Source organism: Myripristis murdjan, chromosome 5 (genome assembly GCF_902150065.1).
Source record: "Myripristis murdjan chromosome 5, fMyrMur1.1, whole genome shotgun sequence".
NCBI lineage: Eukaryota > Metazoa > Chordata > Actinopteri > Holocentriformes > Holocentridae > Myripristis > Myripristis murdjan.
In genome coordinates, this window is record NC_043984.1 from 25,605,515 (window position 1) to 25,632,354 (window position 26,840).

Sequence of the window (26,840 nt, forward strand, 5' to 3'; positions counted from 1 at the left end):
CAATGTCAAACGTCTTACACAATCATTGGTCAAGTCACAAAATAAAAAGCCTATAAGTTTGTTTATTTATTTTATTTTATTTGACTTTTATTTTAACAGGCATAATCATTAAGAACAGGTTCTTATTTACAATGATGGCCTGTGCTTGACCATAATGTACAGACACGTATCAGCCAAAGAATTTAGTGAATTGTTTCTATGTGGATAAAATGTGAGCCTGAGAATAATGTAGACAGCTGGGATGGATGGGGAAGGGAATCCTGTGTGCGACACTTTAAAAGTCAATACGATACGGCCGATGCATGGACATTGTAATTTACAGGAGATAATGCGCTCACTTCTTCTCCTTCTCACATCTTTTCTCCTGGAACTTTTCACAGAGGAGACAAAGAGGAGACAAAAACGAAAGATGCGAGGAGAAATATTTATGTAATGGAATGACTCCCTACAAAACGACCATCAAACGACAATCAGATGTTTTGGCAGGTGGTTATGCTGTTATGTCATAACATGCTCTGGATTTTTATGGGCTATATGAATGCCAGACGCTTTTCACAAGTATTTAAATCCACTAAAACTGAAATGAAAATTAGAAGCCATCTATCCTTAAGGCAGGTAGGTAAGGGCAACACGCTACAGCTGAATGTTTTTGTCTTTCTGTCAAACTAAATTAAATATAAATCCAGTGAAAAGGGAAATAAAAAGTGTAATCGTATTATGGGAAACAGCAAGGCATCTATTCAAATAAAGGAATGGTAATGGTGTGCTTTCACAAGCAATTAAATTTAAGAGGATGCTGAGAGCAAATTTGAACAGTAGTTCTTCCTTTACTCAGCTCTTAGTGCAAACCCCTGTGGTTTGTAGCTTGGCTTCTTACACATATTTATGTGACACAACAAATCACTTGTGGTGAGAGATTGCACTTAAAATGCAACATCCACAGAATTAGAAAAGACATTCCTAAAGCAAGTGGGACTCTGTTGCGGGTCCACAGCTTGTTAGGAAAGTGACTGGCAAGTGCAGCAGCATCAACAGCTTTCATAGCACAGATGCAGCCGAGCAGCAACAGCAGATGTTTGCTGAAGTTTGTTTGGGGTGTTTTTTTGTTCACTGTTTTGAGACATGCTTCAACCACAATGTCGGTATAAGAAGGTACATTTTTCATCTCAGCCTGTGGCTTCAATGCAGACACTTAGCTCTCTGCACAGCTAAGAGGTTAAATTGTATAGTAATTCATGCACACAGCGACAACAAGGCATTATCCACACTGCAGAGCAACTGATTGTGTATGAATCCACCCACAAGTCAAAATATTGTGTTTCCATGCTTGTGGATCCAGCATAAATCAACCAAAAGAGTGCAAAAAGAACCCACCAGCACAAAATGCTCCATGTCAGCTCTGACACATGCATGTTTAAAAACCAGATCAGCCATTTGGTAGATGTTTGCCTCAATACACTGCCAGTGACCCACACTAACAACACTGATCTAAAGCCTCCATACTCATATGCAGGCTCTAAACAGTATAATTACATGTTGCTGTCATTATCAGCCAGTATTACTTTTTTTTGGGCTATTATTCAGTGTTAAAGCTGCGGTGCTGCATGAGTGAAGTCAGATTTAGAGACCAGGCTGTAGTGGCGATTTGACTGCTGTCCATGCTGCTGACCACTGGCTACTAATTTTGACATGACAGGGTGTGCAGTGACATTTTTCTGACTCACTGAAAGACATGCCTCCTAATTTGTAGTGATCGAGACTGTGGTAGTATAAATGTATGCAGAAATGTGATGTGATGAGGGGCTCAACACAAAATATTTGCACTGGGACCCAGAACGCCGCCTGTAGCCTAAACTGATATTCTCAAAGGGCATTTCAGATGGAAACAGATGGCCTCCATACCACATTGCAATAACGTTAGCTTGGCAATGAGCTTTGTTTTTCATTCAGAGCTGCTGTCCCAAACCAGTCAAAGGAAGATGATCCCAGGGTTGTTAATGAGTTTGTAGGGAGACCTAGAAATAATAAATAAAGAAGGGGAAAGAATCTCAGTGTGCTTGTCCTTTACTTGGTTGCAGCAAAAAAAAAAAAAAAAAAAAAAGTGATTGTCATACACAACGCATAGCAAAGTCCATACAGACTTGGATGACTCGTCGGCTAGAGAATGCAAGGTATAGTTTTATTGGCAGCAGTTCCCTCAAGTGTACATGTCTCCAAGCATCAGTGAGACCCAAGTCCTCAATCATTTCTCTGAGGGCTCGACTCGCACTGAAGGTGTGGCAAATTACACGAACACAGTTAAAATCACCTCCAATTAAGATAATCCCCGTAGCCTTTTCTAGAATTACTTCACACAGCTTCTGAATAAGTTTAGGATAATATTCATTTTCAGCATAAATATGCAGCATAGAGACTGTTACCCCACAAAGGGAGCCATTCACTAATATCAATACCACCTCCATATCAGTAAATTTTGAATGCATACAAAATTGCAGTGAGTTATGTAGCAATATTACCTCTTTCCCTAATCATGAGATGAAAAATGCATTTTGAGTTTTAGGTTTGAGTTTTAGAATCTGACCGGTGTCTTTCTTGTATAAAGGCTGTCGTACATGTAAGATGTTTAAGACCATAACTTTTGTACTTCCTTTGGTGCATGTGGATTGACAAAACATGCATCTTTTGTTGTAACACTTGATGAAAAATAAAGTATTAATACAAACAGTGCAACTATATGCATTTGAATATTGTGCATCCAGGCTTCTATTATGTTGACCTATAAATATATGGGTCTTCCCTGCAGTAAAATGAATAAAACCAAAACATATAGTCGACCTGTAAATGAAAAACAAAACACATTTTCTGCATGGAAATGAAGAACCAGCCGGGTCATCCACATAGGAGTCTGGGTCTTCACTGCATATTGTTTTCTGCAGGCTTGTGGTAAATCTGTGCTTCTACCAATTATCACACACATCCCGTGTTTGTTTCTCCCACTCTTATCGCAAGTATTTGCTATTCCTAGTCCAGACCCCTGCAGAGATCTTAAAGCAGTTCTGTTCTCCTCATTTCATCTCCCACGTTTTTAATGCTACCGTAATATTCATCAAAACAAGTACCAAGGCCCACCATATTATTTTTCACTGTGTACTGTGCGCCGCTTGGAGGTAGTTCACATGCTTGTTGTCACTTCTGTGTTTTCCCAGTGCACAAAAAAAAAAGTTCTCATCTGAAGTGTTTACAGTTGTAGGAATATTACCATTTCAAGTCTATAGATATCAAGTAATAAACAACTAAATAAAACAAAACAAGCAAGAATAAAAACAACAAAATAAAAAAAAGCAAATAAAAGTGTAATGATACCTGTGGACCTGTGAAATTGGATGTTGCAATAAACTTTTATATCACAGTACCGTCTCTCAAGCTGATGCTTTGTCACTTGAGCTGTTTTTCACAGCTTATTTCACATTGGATTAAATTTGAACATTATTTCAGAACCAATGGGGAAATTCTTCTTTTTTTTAAGATTAAGATATTATTTGGTCAGATAGTTCAGTGTTGCTTTTGTGTTTTTCACTTAAGACAGAAAACGGGGTAGTTTTGCTGTCACATAGTCCTGATCTCACCAGAATGCTGTACTTGATCTTAATTTATGAAAATTATAGGCCTGTATTGTGTTGTGTCTGGTGAGGATTTCGAACTTCACTTCTAAAATGTTCCTTGAAAGAAAACACTCAACAGAGACATTTGTGTTTTTTACTGGGCTTATACAATATCTTGGCCCAGAGAATCACACATATCTCATTATATAGTATGTGACATCTATGAATTCCCACTCAAACTATTTTGAACTAAAAATACCATCAAAAATAACCCTTGGGTGTTGTTCACAATGTAGTTATGGTTGCATTATTTGTGGAGAGAAAGATATTAAATAGAAAAGCTATACAATAATAATAATAATAAAAAAAACTTAAAAAAAAAAAAATACAATCTCCCTGTGGTGTTTTTAAAATCTAAACAAGGCCATTAGCTGCAGTTTGCCCTTTACTTTCTCCTCCCACTTGCATTACGACTAGCGTTTTGAACGATTCCCCAGTGCTCTCTACTGAGTTTGCATTAATCTGTCAAGATGAATTACTACCTTCACATTTGAACTCAATGGGCCAAGTACTTAGATTTCAGCTTCCTGGTTTGACAGCATCACTCGTCAAAGCATCCAAACGTCACTGCAAATTTGGAAATGTTAGCTGCACATTGGACCCAGGGGTAGACCAGAGGGCTTCATGGCTTCAGAGCAGTGGGCAGCCATTTTTAAAGGCACAGTCCGTGACTTTAGTTATTTCACTCCCTGCTGAAACCCAGTCAGCTAAATACTGGCTTTGTGTATTAAATTAACGATATTTTTATGCTGAAATTCATGGTTTGAGCATTTGACCCAAAGACTAAGAAGAAGACGGTGTGTGTGACGACTAAACGTAAAATGCATGTCCAATCAATGTTGGTGAATGCAGTCAAATGAAGCAGTTTTGTCTTAAAAACTTCTGGTCACTTTTCAATTAGGAAATTAAAAAAGATATAAATTGTATTTGACAGATTTTATCAACAACAAACATGCCTTCACATGAGAAAAAGAGACATATCACAAGTGAGCTGAACAGCAGCGTGAGAGAAAGAGTGAGAGAGAAAGTGTGTGTGTGTGTGTGTGTGTGTGTGTGTGTGTGTGAGAGAGAGAGAGAGAGAGAGAGAGAGAGAGAGAGAGAGGGGGGCGGGGGTTAAGGGAGTGTGAGAATCAGTGCAGAGAAGCAGTGGTGATTGCAGGAGCAAAGCAGTGAATCAGAGAAAAAACGAGCCATATATTTATTTTCTGATTGTTTGAAATAATTACATGCTAGAGCACAGACAAACATACCAACACCTCCGCACACCTCCTGCACAACCTTGCAGGAAGGCGGCTGGAAGCCTTGGCTTCTCTCCACTGCATTTCTATGGCCCTATACTCTGGCTCTGACATATATAAATGCACCCAAAACACCATAAACTGTATCCTCATCCATGAAATCTTCTGCACTCATATTTTGGGATGTCAGTGTTGCTGTTGGAAATGTATTAAAATTGCAAGACAAGCAAAGACAGCGAGGATTGTGGTGTTTTTGAGCAGCATCTAGAGCACGCCCCGGGCTACCAAAGCTGAACTTACCTTTAGTTCTTCCTTGCCCCCAACTACATCACTGTGCACTGTGATGACCCCTCCTGTCGACTGATGCGGTGGACAGCAGGGGTCATCACAGCGTCCCACCGTCCCATGGTTTGGACATCAGACACATTAAAGGTAAAGATAGTGAATGCGCTCTTTCATGCTCCCTCATGTGTGTTAATGTCGTCTCTCTGGCTTCAGAAGGTAAAGTAATGACCTTATTGTGAATCATCGTCTCATACTTTTGCGGTGACACTGTGCGACCCCATCTTAGGTGGGGGTGATGATCCCTGCTGTTTGGTTTGGTGTGGGCTGAGCTCACCTGGCTTCCTGGGCTGTCTGCAGGTGGGTCATCAGCTCACCTGGGAACACCTGAGGGCCCTGGTGTTCCCAGCTTATAAAAATCCTGGCTGTAGCGAATCTCTCTCTGTTTGGTTATGCACCCTTAATTCTCTTTTTCTACGCCTTATAACACGCACACATCCCTCACTCATGCACACCTACAATTCTGACTTTACTGACATCCACACCCCATGCCTTGTTAATTATTTAAGTTAGTTAAGTTACTTAATAACATGTCAAGTGACCATACTGGTGCCAGAAGTAAAACAGATTTTGCAGCTGCACCCCTTGAGACACAGAGTGCCGGCAACAGCTGCAGTCGTTTTTCACACTATATCCCTAATTCAGATAGATAGAGATAAAGTGGAAATAAGCAAAATTGTTTAATATTTAATTTGAGTCTATTGGGTTGTATTTATTCTTGAGTAAAAGTCCGCTTCAATTTTGAGTTATGATTAAGAAAAATGATCAAAACTAAGATGATTTTGATTTTTCTATCAGATGAATTGCTGATTTTATCTTTAGCAACATCATGAAACAGTAATTCGAGATCAGTTCATGGTAGATTTCACTGATAAAAAGGAAATTATATCTGAAAGTTATGAAAGTTGAACAGTCAGCTGGTGATTGCCACCATGGCATAAAAGACAAGTCACACCCATGCTTAAACGAGTTTCCGCTGTGTCTGGTGGGGTGGCAGAAAAACAAAACAAAACAAAGAAGCGGTGATGCAATACTATGTAATTAAAGTCCAACAGATTAAATCAGCATACAAACTTGCAGCCACCATTTGTCGTGCTGAAACAAGTCATTAATGTGGTCTTAAAACACTTTTTGCTGCTCAGTTACATATGTGAGTTTGTTTCTGTCCGGGTTGTGTTGCTGCTGCTGACTGTCTCTCCTCTCTGCTCTGGCAGGCGGGATCCCGTTCGTCCTGACTGGGGAGCTGTTTGAGCAGTCCTACCGGCCTGCCGCCTTCATGATCGCTGGTACTGTGAACTGGCTGTCCAACTTCACAGTGGGCCTCCTGTTCCCATTCATTCAAGTGAGTTAGCAAGCGTGTACATGAATGTGTGTGTATGTCAGGTCAGCTCATTCTCAAATTCTTGTGAAACCCAGAACCCAAAGTCTGCATAGTGGCTATTAAAACGTCAGCTAAAATGTAAGAAATATTTCCCTGCATATATCTAAGTGCACGTCTTTAATAATATTGCTAACGAGCTCATAATAGTCAGTAATCCATGTTTGTTATAAGTAATGAGCCCTCATATGGGACCTGAAATATCTCCACTTATCAGAGTTAAGGAGGCTGAACATGTGCGTTTAAAGAGCGGAATAATTTGCAAAAACAATTGTGTCAGATCGAATAGCCTATTAGTGTCTGAAACTGGAACATTTCTTGGACCCGCAGCACTCTCTTTCATCTCCCGCAACATGACTGTTGCCCCGGGCAGCTCAACACCCCTGCCTCCTCTCTTTTACCTCCTCCGTTCCCTCCCCTGTCTCTCCCTCTCTCCCTCTCTGCTCTCTGTTCATCTCAGTTGTGTAGATTGGCCTCACAGTCTGGTCTCTCGTATTTTTTTTCCCTCTACTCCTCCATTCATTCACTTTCTGTCTTAAAGTTTGTTTTTTTTGTTTTGTTTTTTGCAGTCCTTCTCTTGTATCAGTCTCCTCACTAAAAAAAAAAAAATGTGTTTGTAAAGGTTAGAATCGTTTTTTTCAGTGTTAGAGGATATTGCTAGCTAGCTTTTTTCCTTTTTGATAGATGTGTTGTGTTTTGTTTGGATGGTAGGAACATTTGTGTATTGATTTAATTTAGATTACAAAAAATTGGTTGGCTCTGTTGCAGTGCCCACAAGTGTTTTCAGTGTATTTTCCAAAAGTTCTCCCCTTGGGCAGCATTATCTGGTAATCAGAGGGTTCCTGGTTCAGTCCTCAGGTCCTCCAGAGAGCTTGTCAAAGTGTCCTTGAGCAAGACACTGAACCCCAAACTGCTCCTGATAGGCAGCTTGGTACATTGCATGGCAGCCACTGTCATCAGTGTGTGAATGGCTGAATGTGAAGCAAACATTCAGGGATGTGAGTGGTTGGTAGACTAGAAAAGCGCTATAGAAATGCAGTCCTTTTACTTTGACAGCCCACACATGCACAGTCACACATGCTCACAGCAGTATGTCTGAGGCATAATCTTAAACATGAGCCGCTGTAGTCAGACTAGGCTTGTGTTTCCCTGTACCATATTCATACCCAGTCCCAGGTACTCTAATGGCCCTTTCCAACTGTAAGAACGATAAGCGTCCTGTGCTTTGTTAGGTATTTTATGGTTTGGAGAATCACTGGTAACATCGTGTTTCAAAAATTGCTGGAGCCTAATTTTGGCCCTGCCCAGGAGGTGATAACACTTACCTGACAGAGCATCCTTAAACACGGACAGGAATGGACTGACATAGGCATAGGGCATGCACCGGTGTTGCAGTGAGATAAAGAAAGCTTGTTCGTAAGCTCAGGGTAAAACGTGCATTTATCAAGTTAATACAGGATAATTCTGTGCTAAACTCAGTCTGAGTAGTATACACTATGACTGATAAAGGAGACTGCTCCGCGTGGCGAAAGGAGAAGCTGAAAACAGCGACATGAACGCTATCTTAGTGGGACTCAGGTCGCACCATGACACTTTTAAGACACTTAAATCACACCTGGGATAAAGGCACATAGGTGGATACCTGCCACGAAAAACTTTTGGACTGTAAAGTGGAGTGTCTTGAGCAACTTATCACTCAAAACCAAGAGGTGCTGAAAGCTGAGATGGACAATAAAGTTGACATGGATATTTGGCAGGTTTCTGCTCGAATGAATTGAATGGAGGCAAAACTGGATGAAAGAAATTGCTCGGCTTTCAAATTCCACTCTGATGTGTCGACTTTGGAGAGAGTAAAATCTTTACTATCTCAGGGTGCATTGCAAACCGATGCCAGAGACCAGCACAGTGGAGCAGATGAGGTCAAGGGGACCTGGGCCAAGTGTTATCAAGGTGAAACTTCAAACTCAACAGGATTAAGTGGCTGTGCTTCATCGTAAGCACAGTTGGAGGGATAATGAGACATTCGGTCACATTTTCATTCACCCGGTGAAGTCAAACACGGTGAGGCTGATCAACCTGAACGTCAGAACTCCTGTTTGGAAAGAAGTATTTCCTGCCTGGTAGTGGGAGGCTGATGAGGCGCGATCAGCCGGAGACACAAACAGTGCCAGCCATAACATGAGGAGTCATGGGTCAAGAAAAGAGAGAGTCTGGAGAGCTGATCGGTACCTGCCCAACCTGCACATGTTGACATTTGTACTGTGGCATGTTGGAACATAAGAGATTGGACGGTCTGGAACTGTGAGCTCTGAAAAAGAGTACAACTCGACCACAACCCTGATGTTATCTCATTTAATGAGACACATTTAATACGTAATAAAGCCACTGAGTTATAGGCTTACAGCTGGTTTAGACACAACTGAACAATGAACATATAGGCACCTAAAGGACCTGGCCAAGTTAGCTTTCTAGTTAGAATAAACTGTTTGATATTTATGAGATTAAAATAAAGGACGAATCATTTTTCTTATTTTCACCTGTGTTTTACCACCAGAAAGATCTACAAGATTAGTCTAGTCTAGATTAGTCCAGTCTGATGTGGGTGCTGTTTATCTAAGAAGGGATTTCAATAGTCGTATGGTAGCTTTGATGATTACATAAGAGATGTGGTTAATATTCCCGACAGAAGTAATTACAGCTCTATAACTATGGGGAAATATTAATAGAGTTTTTGAGAGATGCAAAACGTTGTGTGTTCAGTGGAAGAATACCTTCGGGCGAGGATAACTTTACTTCAGTTTCAGTCAAACAAACAGCAGCAGTACACTTTATTATTGTTCCACATGAAGGCGTAAATAATTCTGTTAGTTTCTGTGTTTTCTCCCCAGATGACATAATTGAGAGATTAGGGGGAGAGGGCTTTTCTTTACTGGGATGAACAATCAGAAAAAATGCCCAAAGGGGTTTGGATGCTTTGTATGATAGATTGTGTGGCTGTGTCTGTGCAGCACTGAATAAATGTATGTAATAGCCATGAAGGTTTTAGAATACCAGGTGTAAATGTAATCAGGTCATATCAAGATACGATCTGGATACGAGGCGTGTAAACGGGGTCATACAAACCCTGCTGCAATCGAGATGTGCAGATTTGAGGTATCTTGGGGTTAAGACTCTCTCAGATCGATTAAAGTTTTCTCAGATTTAATAGAATTGTGTTAAAAAATTGGCCTGCACACATTACTTTTTGCAATATCACCTACATCAGACACTTCTCTGATCGCATTTTGAATGTTGATCATTTCAGTTTCAATCACCCACCCATTCACTGCAATGCATTTCACAAACTGAAGCTCAAAAGCAAACTTCCAAGTAAAATATGAGTAAGGCTGAAACACATTTTAGAGGGCTATCAAAAAAAGGTCAAAGGTTTCTTTAAACATACTATATATGGAATTTTAGCCTAAGCCTAAGAGGAAGAAGAACTAGAAGAACAAGGACCAATAAATTTGGAAAAACTTTTGTGTAAATTTGAGAAACAAACCCAAACCTGCAGCTTCCTCTTCCTCTTCCTCTGTTTATTTTTCTTTTTTGTTACCTTTTTGACTTTTTAAAGTGTGTTTCATCCTTCTTCATGTTTTCTGACATTTTTGAGCCTCGCTTTGCTCGACACATTGGAGTGAATGTAGAGGAGACCGAAACTCACAGCGCAACCACAGAAGCGACTGGTGGTTTTCCATTGCTTTAAACTTACATACACAACATATACTTCCACAAAACAAACGTCCATTCTCCTTTCAGGAGTGCTGAAGTGTAGAAAACATAAGAGATTTGCACTCAAGAAAACAAGCCAGCCAGCTGTAGGTTCAGGGACCCTGCTGCCTTGTTTAATTTACGACTTACAATTTTTGTTTTAAAAAACACACATTTCCCCTTGATTTTCATTTTCACAGTTCATGCTTGATACGAAAGCCTTTTACCAGATAAGCTGATGGAGAGAGTGATAAAGACAATGTTTACTATGGTCTGTGTGTGTCAGTTAGTGTGTGTACATATAGATGTGTGTGTGTGTGTGTGTGTGTGTGTGTGTGTGTGTCAGCATTTATGTACAAAGCACAGCCTTTTGGTCTTCAGCCACAAACCACAATCAAATCTCTCTCTCTCTCTCCTTCCCTCCCTCCCTCCCTCTCTCTCTCTCTCTCTCTCTCATTGATGAACTTTTTAAATTAATTCAGCTTGTCATGCCTAGGTGGAGCTCTTTATATATAAAAACAGTTGGGTCCAGCCATTTGGCCTGCAATATGCACATAAGCTGCATTAATCATCTCTCCCCGATCAGCTTTGTTTATCAAGGAATGATGAATGGTCTGCCATGTGTCACCGCCTGATGAACCGTCACGTCATATGTAAATATTACATGATTATGCATGCATGCCCTGACCTACACTTTACTTTACCACTCTGTATTCTGTGAGGGGGACGGGGGTTTAGATGGAATTATTGAACTGTAAGGCGGAGAAGTCAGTGTGACATTTCAGCCTGACATGGTGGCGCGCAGCCTGCTTTCTAAGAACTCTGCATCCTCTTGTCACTGCCCACATACCGCTGCACCAAGCTTGTCCTCCTCTCTCTCTCTCTCTCTCTCTCTCTCTCTCTCTCTCTCTCTCTCTCTGCCTCTCTCTCTCTCTCTCTTCCAAGGTGTCATGTCCTACACTCTCTGCCTCCGTAGTACACTCTCAACTCTTTCCCAAGGACTTTAGCGAAGTGATTTGCTAAGTAGATGTAAATTCATCTGCCACTTTTCCATCTGACCTCTTTTACATACACAAGTATCCATAATTATACCTATAACTCTTGCAAGGTCTCACTCACTTCCACATCTCTTTCCTCTGTCTCCCGTTCCACCTGCAATTTCAGAATTGTTAACGTGTGAATTTTAGATAATGAGGCCCTTTGTGTAGGTTCACAGGAAAAGAGAAAGGTTAATGTTAAATTCAAATGAAGCTCCTGGGATACAGTAAAAATGTAGCTTTGTGTTTTTGCCTGTATGCCCTCCTGACTTCCATTTTTATATTTCCTAGTAAAAGAGAAACAGTCCTACTGTCTGCCTTATAATTGCCCTCTGTACTGAGGACATGGTTCAGCTCTGCTTCTTTTTTTAGAGGCAGAACTTTGCCCTCGGTTAAAATGTGACATTCATAACATCCCACTTGTCCCTCATTACATCCTAATGGCATTTGACATTTCAATCTTTGTGAGTAGAGGAAAAAAAAATGTATAGTGAAGTTCATGCCCTCCCAAACCTACAGCTCGCTGAACTTATTCAAGCTTTTCACTTTTCCAGTTTGGTCTTTAATCACAGAAATAGCCAGGGGCTTATTTTGTTGTTGTTTAAAAACATGAATTTACTGCTTTATTACCTGGCGCACCGACAGTCATTTGAGGCTTTCATTTTTCACCGAGGCACAGTGGTTTCAGGTGTTTTGCAACCATTTCCCAGGTATAACTTAAACATGTGTTTTCCTCAGAGTAGCCAAGCGCTCTGCAGACGGTAAAACATGTCATCATACTAAGTGTTTGAATGAGTATATAAATAATGTCCACCACACAGAAGTATAGCAGAGAGATTACATTAGAGCACTGTGTTTAAAAGCAGGGTAACACACAAGTTCATGGTTCAGCTGGAGCAGCCCGTGTCGATCCCCCTCCTTTCCAGCTCCACTTGGGGCAGCTGCATTGTGTTTGCAGCATACTCCATCCTGAACATCCAACTATGTTTAGAGACTGTACAGTTCATAGCTGGCAGTTGGTCTTGTGGCCCTGCAGAGTCATTATGTTAATCACACATTAGCATTATATGCTTATGATGTCTGTGAACTATAAACCATTCTGCTACCTATACTGTGTAATCCATTAATCCTTATAATCCACAATTTGTGGACATATTCTGCATTTTTTATCCTTTTTATTTAGTTTTTTTAGTTATTTATTTTCCAGCACAACTATTACTGCACATGAGAGAAAATGTGCATCATATTCATGGCACTGTACTGTATCGCAGAATTGTGTCTGGTGCAGTGGGAAGCAGGCATTTGCTCCCAGGCATCGGTCAGCACACAATACTTAGCCAAACGGGATACAGTTACAGCCTCTCTACTGAGGATAAGCGCACGCGTCATGAGCACAGGATGTTTCCAGCATAACCTTGTTTAGTTCTGAAATACAGGAAGAGGAATACACAAATTATCTGACATATCACTACGCTACGTCCAACAACAAGCCTATCCTCAAGGAATTACAGAGGAAATGCAAATTACCACACTACCAGTACTGTACCTCAATACATTGTTTTTCCACTGTACGGTGACGTATAGTGCACACACACAAACACACAAACACACTTCAGTGCACTCCAATGAGCTGCTACCTTACAATTATGTGTCACAAAATGATGATGCTGTACTGCATCGCATCTTATTCTCAATACAATACATAAGTTATATCCAGTAGACTATAGCTTGTTCTCTAACATCAGCTTGGCAGAAAAGACTGACTCATCAATGAAAGTTTCACAAAAATTGGGTGGGGGACAAAACTATTTATATCTAATCATTTAAAATTTCCACATGCATATCACATAAATGAGTCCATACAGGAATTTTAGGCTTACACTGATATCAATATCTGGGATTAAAAAACTGATATACTGGCTGATTTTTTTTTTTTTTTTTATATACATAAACGCATGTACTGGAGACTTAATATTTTACAGCTGAACAATAAACTTCTTAACACAATTTGCACTGCCATATGTTCAGCTGTGACACACTATTCTGCCAACTCACATGCTATAGAAGATATTGTAAATAATAGACAAACTGTTGACACTGATAACACTTTTTTAAATAGTCACATTTTACTGCAGTTACTTCAATATGGTCTGTCTCATCTTTTTAAATATCATCCGATATATCCACGAACACCAAAGTCTGAGTCAGCCAGTGTATTGTTAAAGCCTCAATAAATACTTAGAGCCTTGCAGCTTTACTTGAACACGGCCTGTAACTATAGATGTGCACAGACACCAGTACTAAATCAGCAAGTTGGCAGCCACTGACATGAGCCTTGAAGGCAGACTACGCAGTTTCAAAAGGGGAGGGCAATGATGAATGCCGCTCAATTCTCAAAAGAAAATAGAGTATTTTGCTCCAGAGTATTTTGCTCCTTTGTTTGTGTTTTTGACATCAAAATATGAGATTCATGACAGGCATTTAAAGGTACTATATTAAATCTATAGTTTATCAGTGTTGGCATGATCCTGAGGGGTTTTATCCTTCTTCAGCCTCATCCTGAACATTAGTAAAAAAAAAAAAAAAAAAAAAAAAAAAAAAAAAGTGGTATGTACCCCCCGCCTTTAATTATTTGAGCTATTATTAAAATGCATTATCTAAACCACAGATCAACACAAACATATGAATGCACACATACACAGATGCACACACATACACACACACACACACACAGTACAAGCACATACACAGGCAAGGTGTCTCTTCCTATAACTGCGAGGACACAATCATAGAAACAAACAGAAAAAGTTATGACAAAAGTCAGCCAGAGTTTGAGCACAGGGCGAACCTCCGCTGGCGACATGCTGAACTTTCAAGTGACGTCGGGCTGACCTTCTGTCAAACGTTTTCTGCCTATGTTTCTGCAACTCACCCCCCAACACCACCCCCTCCCGCCGCCCCCACCCCACCCAGTTGCACCATATTCTGTCCTTTCAGTCAGCCACAGCAGAGCTCCAAGCACCAGGGGCAAAGAGTGAACTGTGAGCCAAAACAGCTGCAAAGGAGCATATCAAACAAACCGAGCGCAGTTTTTTAAAGCTGTTTTTCTGGCAGGTTTTCAGTCTTGTCTTAGAATTTGGTCTCTCTCCATCAGCAGATTTTTTCACTGGTAGATTGCACCCGCCTCACACAGCGTGCTCATCTTGACTGGTCAAACAACAGTGTTTGGAAACCTGGCACATTTTTGCTTACTTTTGCAAATGTTGACTAGCACTCCTCCTATTGTTTGTTTTCACTGTCATGGTATTTACTTGCTTTTATCTCGCTGGTTGGCACTGAAGCTGCACTGACCAGGTGGGAAAACACACGCCGACAGAAGTACAAAAGCTGTGTTGCTGTTGAAATCGATTTGGAGAGATTGACAGAAATGTCTTCAACTCTGCCAGTTTCAGCCTGTCAAAAAGGTTTATGTACGTTCCATAAGCTGTCCATCTAATCAGTGTTCATTAGTTGTAGTGATCTGCGGAGACTTGGTGTGGTGTCATGAGGGCCCCAGAGCTATGGTTGTATATGGTGCTTCATCTGAAGAGTGTCAAGAGATCCACAGGACACTAATTACACACCTCCATGTTCTTTTTCTCTGCGGAGACAAATCTGATGCACTGTCACCTCGTTTCCTAATGCCAGACTGGAGCTCAGGTTTGTCAGAAAGATGAGGAACTAGTGTGTGTGTGTGTGTGTGTGTGTGTGTGTATGTGCGTGTGTGTAATTGTGTGTAATTGCGTGTTATCGATAGACAATTCAGCAAAAAGAGAGACAGATTATGTGACGATAAGACAGATGGCTCCCTCTAATTGACAGATGCACAATGAGCTTGGTGGCAATAGATGTCAGTCAATGGAAGGGCAAATTGAAGTGGGGCAGAATATGCAATTAGACAGATAATAGAGGCAGAGAGCAAAGAGGTAGCAGTGCCACAGGAGACCTGTACAAATGGATTTGGAGAGGCAGAAAGAAGAGCAAGGGAGATAAGTCCGACCGAGGCTAGGAAGGAGAGGACAAGTGTGAGAGACAGGAAGCGACAGAGGGTTATTTTTAGCCAGCCAATGCCACAAATATTGCAGTGTTGGTTGGTTGGCTGGGGCAGTGTTGGACCCGGTCGCCCCAAGGCACGCAGTGGGCATCCAGAGCCTCTTACTGACTCACTGGCCACTGACTGGCACCTGAACCCAGCTATGAACCCTATTAGGATAATGTGGCATTGCACCATCACATCTCAGTGTCTTCCATGACAAGGCACTACTGAATGGTCACTTGAGCTTCAGTGAATTGTTGATATTAGTTAAACTCATTTTGACTGAGTTTTTCAGAGACTGGAATGATGTCTTCAGCTCAGAATTAGGTCGCTTTCACACCTGCTATGTCGGTTCTGGCTGAATCAAACTGTGGCGCTTTTACCCCCTCGTGGTGGTTCCTTTTGGGCGGGTGAGAACACCATAATTGAACCCGGGTGTGCACCAAATATTAAGAGCCCAGTCTCTGATCGTTTTCAAGTGAACTCCAGGTAACCTCACCAACCCTGTCACTTGTGGGTTGAGAGAGGAATGCTTGCCAACTGTGCCTCATTTGTCTCCCTTTAATGCAGCTGTGAAATCATGACACGACTGCAGTATCTTCAGCCTTAGATGTCGGTGCTCGGCTGTGATGGCAGCTCGCCTTCTTTGGAATACATGACATACCTCGCCGATTACAGAGCAATGTATGAAAACTAAAGTGACGTGCTGACTTAATGGTCAGAGAAGAAAGCATGTAAAGAGAAAACGCGCCATCCATGATTCAAGGAATGTCTTTACCGATGCAATGTAATGCTTATGGCAGGCATCATCATTTTGTCTGCATATCAAGGGAGGATTAGTGAGACAGCTTTTATCTGAACTTTGTGACTTTGTGACTTGTTAGACTATTGGGTGTCAAACTGGTATCACATTGTCAAACTGCGCCGAACTTCCAGTGTCACTTTTCAGAAGGCTGGCGGTACTATCTGCCTAATATCCATCACGTTGGATGAGGAACAAATATCCATTCAGATAAACAGATGAAAGCTAAAGTGAGCCTCCAATGTTCCCTGTAAGGAGATGAGTTTAATCCCAACTCAATTCAATCACAAATTCAGAGCTGCGGTGTTTGTTTGTTTGTTTGTTTTAATTATTTGTTGTTTAGTCAGATTGGAATATTGATGCAAGACTCTCAGATGTACACAAAAAAAAAAAAGAAAGGAACGGTGGAAACAGGAGCCTCAGTGGAGCCAAGCAGTTCATAATAAACATCAGAGAGAGCTTCCTTAATATTTACAAAAAAAAAAAAAAAATATGATTTGCTGAAGTAAAACACAAAAGGGCCTCTCTGCATAACACCTTTTGTATTTTTCCATGGGCAAATTACATATTGTCCAATAGCAACACAGCGACTGACCTCATTTACCCATAGTTCAGGTGGATGCTGATTTCACAGCGCTGCGTTGTCCATCAAGCATCACCGGGCTATTCTTTGTGGACACAATGTCTGGATCCCGCTGCAGCTGACCACACTGACACTCACATTTGTAATTTCTACAGATCTTCTCTTGTTTCCATCTAGCCTGTTTGTTTTCCTCTCCGGGGTCTAGTCCAGCCATGGCAGAAATATGGAAGAAATAGGCTGGAAATAATGGAAACAGAGGATAGGTGTGTGTGAGTTCCAGCAAGAACACCAGCAAAGGAAACTCTTCACAGCGATTCCTTAAAGTGATTGCTTGGATTCATACCCAGTTGTGATCACACCATAGTTATTATAGTTCCATTAGCTGTACTTTCTCTATGTGAGTGTATGTGACTTTATGGGCAAGAATCCAAACTATCACTTTAAGACAGGACTAATATTTTCTGCCAGACTAACAGCTATCATCTATATGGCATGACCGATTCCACAAAGTGAATCGAGGCGGAAAAACGGTCTATTAACACTGAAATAATTTAAACAATTCCATCCTAAATACTTCAGGCAAACAAGGATTACAGACAGACATTAGCAGTGATAAAATAGTGGGAATGGCAATCGCAGATTTATTGGCTCAGGCCATGATGTGAAAAGCAGCTACAGTTCTGGCTTATTAAGAGTTCACCCCAGTTGATATTCCAGACAAGTATCTCCTTTGAAATTTCGCAGTTATGTATTCCAGAAATGTCGGCTTACGGGCTTCTAAACTATTATTACTTCTGGCTCTCCAAAATCTCATTACCAGAATAGGCATCGGGGATTGTTTTAGGTTTGATCGTTTCATTTAAAAAGGCAGCCATGCCCTTTTCTCTCCTCTGACTATTTCTTGTTTCTCTAAATCCCTGGGCTGTAAATCTCCTGATGGTAAGACCCATTTAGTGAAGGATAGTCAGTGCTTGTTGTCCTGGTGTGGCAGAAAAACAACAACAATGCATAGTTGCTCAACAAAGTTATGTAATAAAAAACAGGAAATTAATATATTGGGTTGATCTGTGGTGCTGTAACACATTGACTGATGTGGAGATCCACTATGAGCAATCATTTAAGGAGCTTTTACAATTACCTTTCCACCAGCTGCAGTAGGAATATGGATGACTTATTGAAAAGAAATACTGGGCAATAGCAATAAATAAGAGCCTTTTAGACTTCTGTGAAAACTAATGAGCCATGAGACTCTCCCACAGTAACCTCATTATTATATTGTGTGTTTTCTGTTTGTATATGTGAGTGTGCATGCGTGCGTGCATGGGTGTATGTGTTCCTAATGAGCTCACTAAAGCGAGGTCAGTCGAGACAGCCACTTAGCCCCAGGATTTCAATCTACCATTCTTATTTCGACAAATCCTTAAAATGCTGCCCGTAGACTACCAATAAATAGCACTGATCCACGGCTGTGATGCCAGAGGACTGTCATCCTTGCCACTGTTAGGCTCCGAGAATGTGACAGCGTGGATACACACCATAAATTCTCCGAACAGCTCAAGTGTGTACAGTTTCAGTCAGGCCGTTGTAATCTTGTGTACAGCTCAGTCATGCATGCATCGCTTTCCCTGTCTTGGAGTGTGCCTCCCATTGGGAGCCCTCGAGCCTCACCAGAGTACGTGAGAGCTCCCACACAGTGCTGGGGATTTCACTCTCAAAATGTGATATATTCAATCAACAAATCAATCAATCAGGTAATCATTCATCAATGACTATACAGCCGAGGCATGACAGGTAAAATCAATCCAACAGTGTCAGTAACATCAAGGCACATGTGAACATTACATTAGACACAATGACTAGACAACAGACAATATTCACAGATTACCTCACGATAAAATAAAGTGGGACGATTTGCTGGGGTGGGAACTGTAGCGCCTCCTAGAGGTCATCAGCTGGAAGAGGTAGTGAGAGGCCCAGAGATTTTTTTTTTCTTTGCATTATTGTGCATTTGTAATATAGTGATTTAGGTATTGCCAGGGGAGTGCCAAAAATCTTTGATGATTTATGGAATATGCGCCACAGTTTTTTGGGTGTGTGACTGTCGTTCCAAACTGTTATGGATGAGGTGAGCTGTCACACTATCTCTCAGCATTCATCGGTCCTGAAAATTCATACAGAGTTAGGAAAATCTGCCTTTTGTCGCTGTGCTCCACACATTTCGAATATTCTTCAGCAGAATTTTAAGCTGGCCTCATTAATGCCCTTGAGACAAGGTGTAATTGCTAATTTTATTGATTGTTACTGTCATTGCTTTTTATTTTATTTTTATTTTTTTCATGTATATTATTTTATTTATTTCATTTTTTCCCAGAATTTTTAAAATTCTTATTGTTCTTATTGTTTAATTTATTTATCTACACTTTTACTTTCTACCATTGTTAATGTTACCTTGTTTTTAATTGATATAGCCATGTATTCTTCTTTATTGCTATTTGATTTCATTTGTGACTCTATGCTTTGTATGTACCTCGGCACCATTGAAAATGAGTGTTCTCCCTCAGTGTGTTTTCTGAGGTTTAAAATAAACAAAATGAATGAATTTTTGAGCTGTGTTAGAAAAAAACAGTCTTTGCTTTTTGGCATTGATGCTCCATTTGAGCGTGTTGCTGATGTGGGCCAACAAATCTGAATGAGTCGATAATGGTTATGGGCGCTCCTGAGAGGTATACAGGGGTTTGCCTGAAATCTATAATGAGTTCTTGAGTTTTGAATGTGTTGAGCTGGAGGTTGTTATCAAGGCAGGGAGTGACTGCTTGGGCTACCTCATGGTATCGGCCTTCGCTGTTGTTTTTTTACAAGGCCAATTATGGTTGTGTCGTGTGTATGTTTAAGCACCCTGGGGGGAACCTGTGCAGAGGTGAGGAAAGGCCATTCTTCTTAACCCTCTGTTGTCTTCTCCGCATGAAGCTCTGGATCCAGTGGCATATGCAAGGATCAATATTTGTGTCCAACGTGTTATTGAAGAGATTGACTGCGTTCATAGTGTTGAAGACTGAGCTGAGGTCGATGAATGGGATGGGGCGTAGGTGTTACAGGGTGCAGGGCTGAGCTAACAGCATTCTCAGCAGACCTGTTGGCTAGATCAGCAAACTGGTATTTACTGTTTTTTTTCTCTCTCCACAAAATAATGCCTGATAACTCTTTTTATCATCAAGAGACAACACAATCTCTTAGCTCGCTTACACAGACAGCGACTGCCTTGTTGTAATCTACCGTTCATTTCAAAAACTCTTAGAAAACACAACGTGATGCGTAGGCTAAATTATTTTAAGGGCTACCTATTAAAACAGCAATAATAATTAAATTAAATTCAAGTTAATTCAAGTAAATTAAATATTGACTATCACTTAAGCCGAAACATCTTGCAATCAGTGACTCAGCAACATAATGAACAGGCTGCGGCGCTCAGAAATAATTAACGATATGGAGTTTCATTGTATCCATTACACAACATTAACTGCACCACTTTCTGATCTTCCCAGTCATTAGCACTGAAGTGTGTGTTGTGTCTCACTAACAGAAGCTTAACAGAAGACCTGTTTTTAAATCAGTAACTGTGATAATGTTACCTCATTTTAAACTGAAACTCATTACAATAATCTATAACTCAGATATGTCATACTATTACGTAAGGTGTTAAATTATATGACTAATTAACGCCAACACCGCCCACACACATGCACATGAATTCCCCCCCAAACGCCCACACACTTTGATTTTGAGGTGCACAAACATGCCTCCCACTGATGATGACAAACTGTTGCCCCAGAAACCAGTGACCATGACAGAATATTCCCCAGAGAAGGCCAGTTCACTTTGCACCTGGAGATCCTCTCGACGTCAGATTTATCTTGACAGTGGGTTGTTAAAACGTCCCTCTCCTCTCCATCAGATGGCTTACACATCACTGCAGGTGCCAACAGCTGTCTCAGTCATTTCTTCATATAGGTATATCTATATGTGAGTCTGAAAGAGAGAATTTTATGCATTTGTTTATTTGTTTGTTTGTGTGTGAGTGTGTGTGTGTGTATCTCAGCTCAGCCACTTAAGGGCATTTGTGTGTATGCATAAGTGTGTGTATGTGTGTGTGTGTGTGTGTGTGTGTGCCAGCCGAGCCCAGCTGAGCCGGCACAGCAGCTTATCCCCGCCTCAAAGAAGTGACTTTCTCATTCTCCTCAATCCACAGGGCTTGCAGAAATTAGATTAATGACAGAAGAAGCGGACGCAGAAATGTCCTGTTTCCACCATGACTCATTTCCTATGATAATGCTAACTGGGAAAGAAAAGCGACGTTTTCAGAGGAACTTGCTAACTTTGCAGATGAGCATTACGTCACAGTGGCAGCTCGAAACTGGGTCAGGCCCTTCGCACGATGCTCCGTTTTTTTTTTGTGCCATTATGAAATACTTTCAAAAGAAACAAAAAAAAAAAAAAAAAAAACAGTGCCACAGACCAACAGCAGTGGTGATATAACCACAGCGATTAAAGCAGTAAGTAGTTCTTCATTGAGGTCATGGTTGTTTGGACACTGCATTTCTAATACCAGGTACATAGCGCCACATTTGAATTCTGTCCCCTCATGAGCAAGGGATTGTAGCTCGGTGACACACTGCTGAGGGTCAGACAAGTACACAGAATTTCTCTCTTGCTCTCTCTTTCACTCTCTCTCTGTCACACATACACTCTCTCTCTCACACACACACAATCTCTCTCTCACTCTCTCTCTCTCTGTCTCTTTCTCTCTCTAAATCTCCCTCTGTGGGTAATCAGTCCGTGTGTATTTTTAAATCTGTCACTAATCTCTATGATTGGCATAGCACACCAGGCAAGGTCAGCTTTCATAATTCAGCTCTTTCAAAATTGTATATGTAAAGGATGGGCCCCTGAAAACTATCACTTGTTACACATCACACATGCAACTTGTGGCCACATTATTCTGATTTAAATACAAAATTCCCAGTCCAGTCCCAATCTAGTCTCTAAGAAATTCATCAATATTTTTGGCATTTATGTTGTGCATTATTTCTTTCCGTGTATGTATTGCCGACGCTGTGCAGCTCTTTTTGCACTTTTTTTTGTGCTGCACAGAGGCTACAAGTTAGCACAAATCATTCTGCAGTCGGTGGCCGTTCCAGTTAGTGTCAAACTAAATATACTGTAGCATGTGGCATGACAATTCAGTCCTACGCCGTAGTCCTGTTATGAGGGAAAGTTCACAAATAAGTTCTCTCTGACATGCACACATACACACTAATGCACAGGCCTGTGAGAGCTTTTCATTACGAGAAAGGGACATGTCACACCGTCCGAGGCGTGAGACACACACAGATGATGAGACAGATGCCACAGTGCATGTCTCTCTGCTGCTTACAGTACCAAGAGTGTGGATGGCTGAAAAATGACAGGATTTACCCCAATGAAGGGAGAGAAGGGTAACCAAACAGTCTGAAAGGGAGATTAGGAAAGAGCACAAGAGGGATTATCAATGATAAGGCTTAATAGCAGGTGCTGTAATTTGGCTCAGGAATAACTCAGTGTGGTTATCAGGGTTTTGAAAACAATAAAATTGCGTGGTGCACTGATTTTATTGTAAAAGCCTTGTAATCATGTCTTTGGTGTTTTTTTTGTTTTTTTTTTAATGAACACATTTTCCTACCCTTTTTCAGGATTCTTCAAACAAAATCAGTCTAACTCCTACTCATGTGTTTGTGTTTGTGTAGGAGGCACTGCAGACATATGCCTTTCTGGTGTTTACGGTGGTCTGCGTTCTGGGATCTATCTACCTCTACGCCGTGCTGCCTGAGACCAAAAATAAAACATTCATGGACATCAGCCAGAGCTTTGCCAAGATCAACAAAATCCCTACCCCCTCCCCTCCCCATGAAATGGAGTTGGTTCTGTCCATCAAGCCTAGCAAGGAAGTGACCAATGGAAAAGTCACTCATGTCGAGATGGAGAGCTCCTTCTAACCGGAGGGAAGTACACTAATTATACAGAAGCACAGTGGTAATGGTGAGGAAACCTAAATACTTGGTATTTGTACATATTTATTTAATGACTGATCAGTGAGATGAAATGTAATTAATCACTTTTGGGGAGCTTGGCACAGTATTTTGTATGTTTGTATATTTTGTATAACTAATTTTTTTTTTTTTTTTTTAGAAAATAATATAGTATTTCAATTTACAATAATATTTGGTTTGTGTCTCAGTTTCTTCATGCTCCATTTACTTATTATACAACTGAATGAATTTTTGTGCACAAAAAACACAGACAAATGGAAATGCTGCTGCATTTCCATTTTACTGCTTTTGAAGTCCCTCTGAAAATCACATAAATGATAACAACATGGACATAGAGGGATTGCACAAAATATGAATGCATATTAATGCATATTCACTGCAATACTGAAATAACTGAAACATTGCTGCTGTTAAGTTTAAGTGCTTGAGGTGTGCCTGAACAACTGGAAGCTGATTTATATCAGCCAAACAAGCTTTAGCAGTATGTGACCTCTTTTCAGCTCTGTCAAAGTAGATTTTTGTCTGCTAGCCTCCAAAAGAAATTTCAGCCATGAGAGGGGCAGACGTTTATCTGGGAAGAGACATATTTTGTAGGATTACTGTATAACCCTAATGCTGATGTCTGGTTTAACTTACTAACACAGACAAGGAAAGAGAACCCAGGGAACACAGCAAAGCTGACAGAGACAATTTTTGGAGCCTCTCCAAATTTTAAAGAAGCCAAGGCTACCTCCTACCAGATGGCTGGAGCCAAGGGAGGAAGTGATCTGAACAGAGGCAGACAAGCGTGGCATTGGATAGCAGTCACAGTTTGCTCCACAGTGGGGTGTACTCAACATTTCAAAGTCCACTGGCTGAGAACTGAGGAACAAATATCCCCTCCCACTGCCACCACCACCACTCACGCACACACACACACACACACACACACACACACCCACACACTCACACATACAAAGGTGCAAGTGCATGAGCATGTCATGTCGTAATAAGAGGAGGTCACGTCTCCAAAGATTATTATCGAGGAAGGATAGAGAAGTGGAATACAGACTTTTTTCAGTGTCATTTTTAATCAGATCTAACTGAAGTTATAATACCAGACAGCACATTTATTGAACCAGCAAACTGGCAAGAAAGTAGTGAAAAATATAAGTAAAGTTGCTGTTTCTCATAACTCTGTTTCGGCAGGTCACTCGAGACGAGTCACAGTATGTGCAGCAGCAATACTCAGAGGATGTATGACAGCGAAGTTGTAGGGTGGCAGCTTGTGGGGGAGTAGTGATGTGAACCCACAGTCTCAAAGCCATAAATAATGTATGCTTCATAGGACTGCTTGTTTGATAAATCAATGTTTGTCCAACCTTTCAGACATCCTCTCAGGAAGTGTTGTTCAATTAATTACCATTATGCAAAGTAGGTACTGGGAGAAATGCGGGGGTGCCATACAAGTAGTGTTTGTGGTGGGTGTGTGTCGGGGTTGGTGGTGGGTGGGTTAAAATGCCCTTTGAAACAGGTCTTGTGGCCTCTCTTAGTTATCAAACCATTTGGGAAAAAGACAGGATTATGTAATTTTATGACAAACCTGCCAGTATTTATTGAATTCAACAATTTCCTGAGAGCTCTCAAAGATGTAATAACTTTATATCAGTATGGAAATCACAACCCATTATTGCTCCTCTGTCTCACGCAGTTTCTGTCAGAGCAAATTAGCAAGTGCTAATATTTTAAGAGCTTAAGAGCCCTTTTGGGATGGAACATATGAACACTGAAGAAACCTGAGTTCTTTATCTCTGTTGGCCTGATTCCAACTGCAAATGTGCCCAATGAGGACATACATAGCTGGTCCAGCAGACCCTGACAGCCTGGCCCACTGGAGCCAAAAAAACAGGTAAGAGATCTCTCATGAGATCTTTGGGATTTCTCTGCTCCCATCTCTATTATCCTTTCCAAATGTATTGCTATAACAGTCTCCTTAATCTGCAGGTGTTCCTGTTCAGTGTCCTTTTGTTATCCTTGCCTTTTCTCCATGCAGTCTGTCTCAACACACGGTGCACTGTGATAAACAAACAGGTGTCTGTATTCAGTTCACAAGACAGAAAGCTGCCTGGCTCTCTGAATAGAGTACACCCTGCTCATGGAAAGTCCAATCTGTCAGAATTGATATACTCGTTGTCCATTTCCTTTTTATTTAGGCTCTATAAAGTTTCAACAAGAGATGAACGTGCTGTCTATTTTCAGCGCATACTCGGCTCCATCCATTACAAGTATCTTATCTACTTGCCAAGACCGATAAAGTTTTTTTTCCCTGGAATTTAATATTATAGACACAACTACATTTGCAAAGTGACATTGACCTATTGCCTGCAAACCTGCAGACCGACCTCCCACATTGTGTTTCCTGAGGTACTTGGCATTGCATGTATCATCAATCAACTGATCCTTTGTTCCTTGGATGGACTGAGAGTTGATCATGTGAGCCTTATCGCCGGGGGTGTCGTATCCTTGATGAAAACATACTGCAAGAACTGTATTGTTGTGACTGTGCCTTGATAGTTGCACTTGATAACAAACGTGGTGATTTGGCTCAAGGGCTCTTCTTTCGGCAGCTCTGTTAAAAGTCTCCTGTGCTGCTTGTAGCGATCACTTTTTCCTTCAGTCTCAACTGTGCTGGTTCATAACAAGCAAGCTTGACTTTGGACACCCTTGGGGGTACACTGAGACAATAAGTGTGTCTGGGAAGTTCTGTCTGTTTCTGTGCGAGCGAGCGTGTAAGTTCCCTGGAGGTAACTGATGGGGGAGAGAAGGATCAGCAGTTATGAATGTTCAGAGCATGACCTTGCCTCAGTGGATATCTCTAAACTAAACGGTTTGCTTGAATGGAATAATGCCGTATTTTATCTGCAACAAAAAGTGGCTAAGATTCATTCATATGGACTCCAACATCATCTCTGATACAGTACCAAGGCAAACCTTACTCCACATTCATTCATCTCATTAACCCCAACCCCCTAACCTTCATTTGCCGTGTAACATAATTATTAATTTTGATTTGCTTTTTCTTTTGTGGTGCTGTCTGTGTCATGTATCCACAGCATCACATCTTGGGTTCAGATCCAGCCTGGCAACCTTGTCCATTGTTTTGTTGGACCAGCTAACTCCCACGGCCTATCATCATTTCACACTTTGCAGTGTGATGTGAGCCGGTGTGATACAGTGGAAACAAGTGACTCACAGTTCATCAGCTCCATTAAATTCTTACACCTTGTTAAATGTTGGCTAAATGGCTTTTCTCATGAATTGTGTAGCGTCTGAACAACACATCTGTTATGAATGTATGTTTTCTTTTTTCATAATGCTGTATCTCATCACTCACATTGTCACAACGTTATAGCTGTCATGGAATAGCCATGTCTTTTAAATGTGTCCTTGCAGTTCATTTTTGGCTTTATTTTTTTGAAATTTACATATCTGTTGGAACGAGTAACATCGTCCAGTTTCTGCTGTGTCTATAGTGCTGTTGTTGGAGAGCATTCAGGTGGTGCTTCCTAGTGGGAAACTCCTATGTAATGATTTATGGGGTACCACCTACCCCCGTAGATCCAACAGCATTTGAACGCAGGGCCATGTAGAGAGGTAACTCTTTCCCTCTCTAACTAACCAAGTATCTGTGGGTCCCAGAGCTCTGCCTGGTCTAGCTGCCAGTCTTTATCCCTGAACAACAAAGTGTACTCTGAAAATCCCCTCCCTAGCTCCCTCTTAAAACAGCTCAAAGCAAATGCGGAGGCTACAACACACCTGTGGCTGCCTCCCCAGTGTCAACCAGGTAATTAAGGTGGTACTTACCCCTCAGTATTTTCTCCAGTGGCTTGCACTTGGAGAAGGACTGCTGC

At 41.1% G+C, this 26,840-nt stretch overlaps 1 protein-coding gene across 1 annotated transcript in view; it reads left to right on the forward strand.

Moving 5' to 3' along the window:
• slc2a9l2 (solute carrier family 2 member 9, like 2) overlaps positions 1-23,025 on the forward strand; it is a 104,290-nt gene extending 81,265 nt beyond the window's left edge. Inside the window, exons 12-13 of the mRNA XM_030051954.1 lie at positions 6,457-6,584; positions 22,648-23,025. Of these exons, the coding sequence (XP_029907814.1) occupies positions 6,457-6,584; positions 22,648-22,896 (377 nt within the window). The 3' untranslated portion in view covers positions 22,897-23,025. The remainder of the gene's footprint in view (positions 1-6,456; positions 6,585-22,647) is intronic.
• The last annotated feature ends 3,815 nt before the right edge of the window (positions 23,026-26,840 follow it).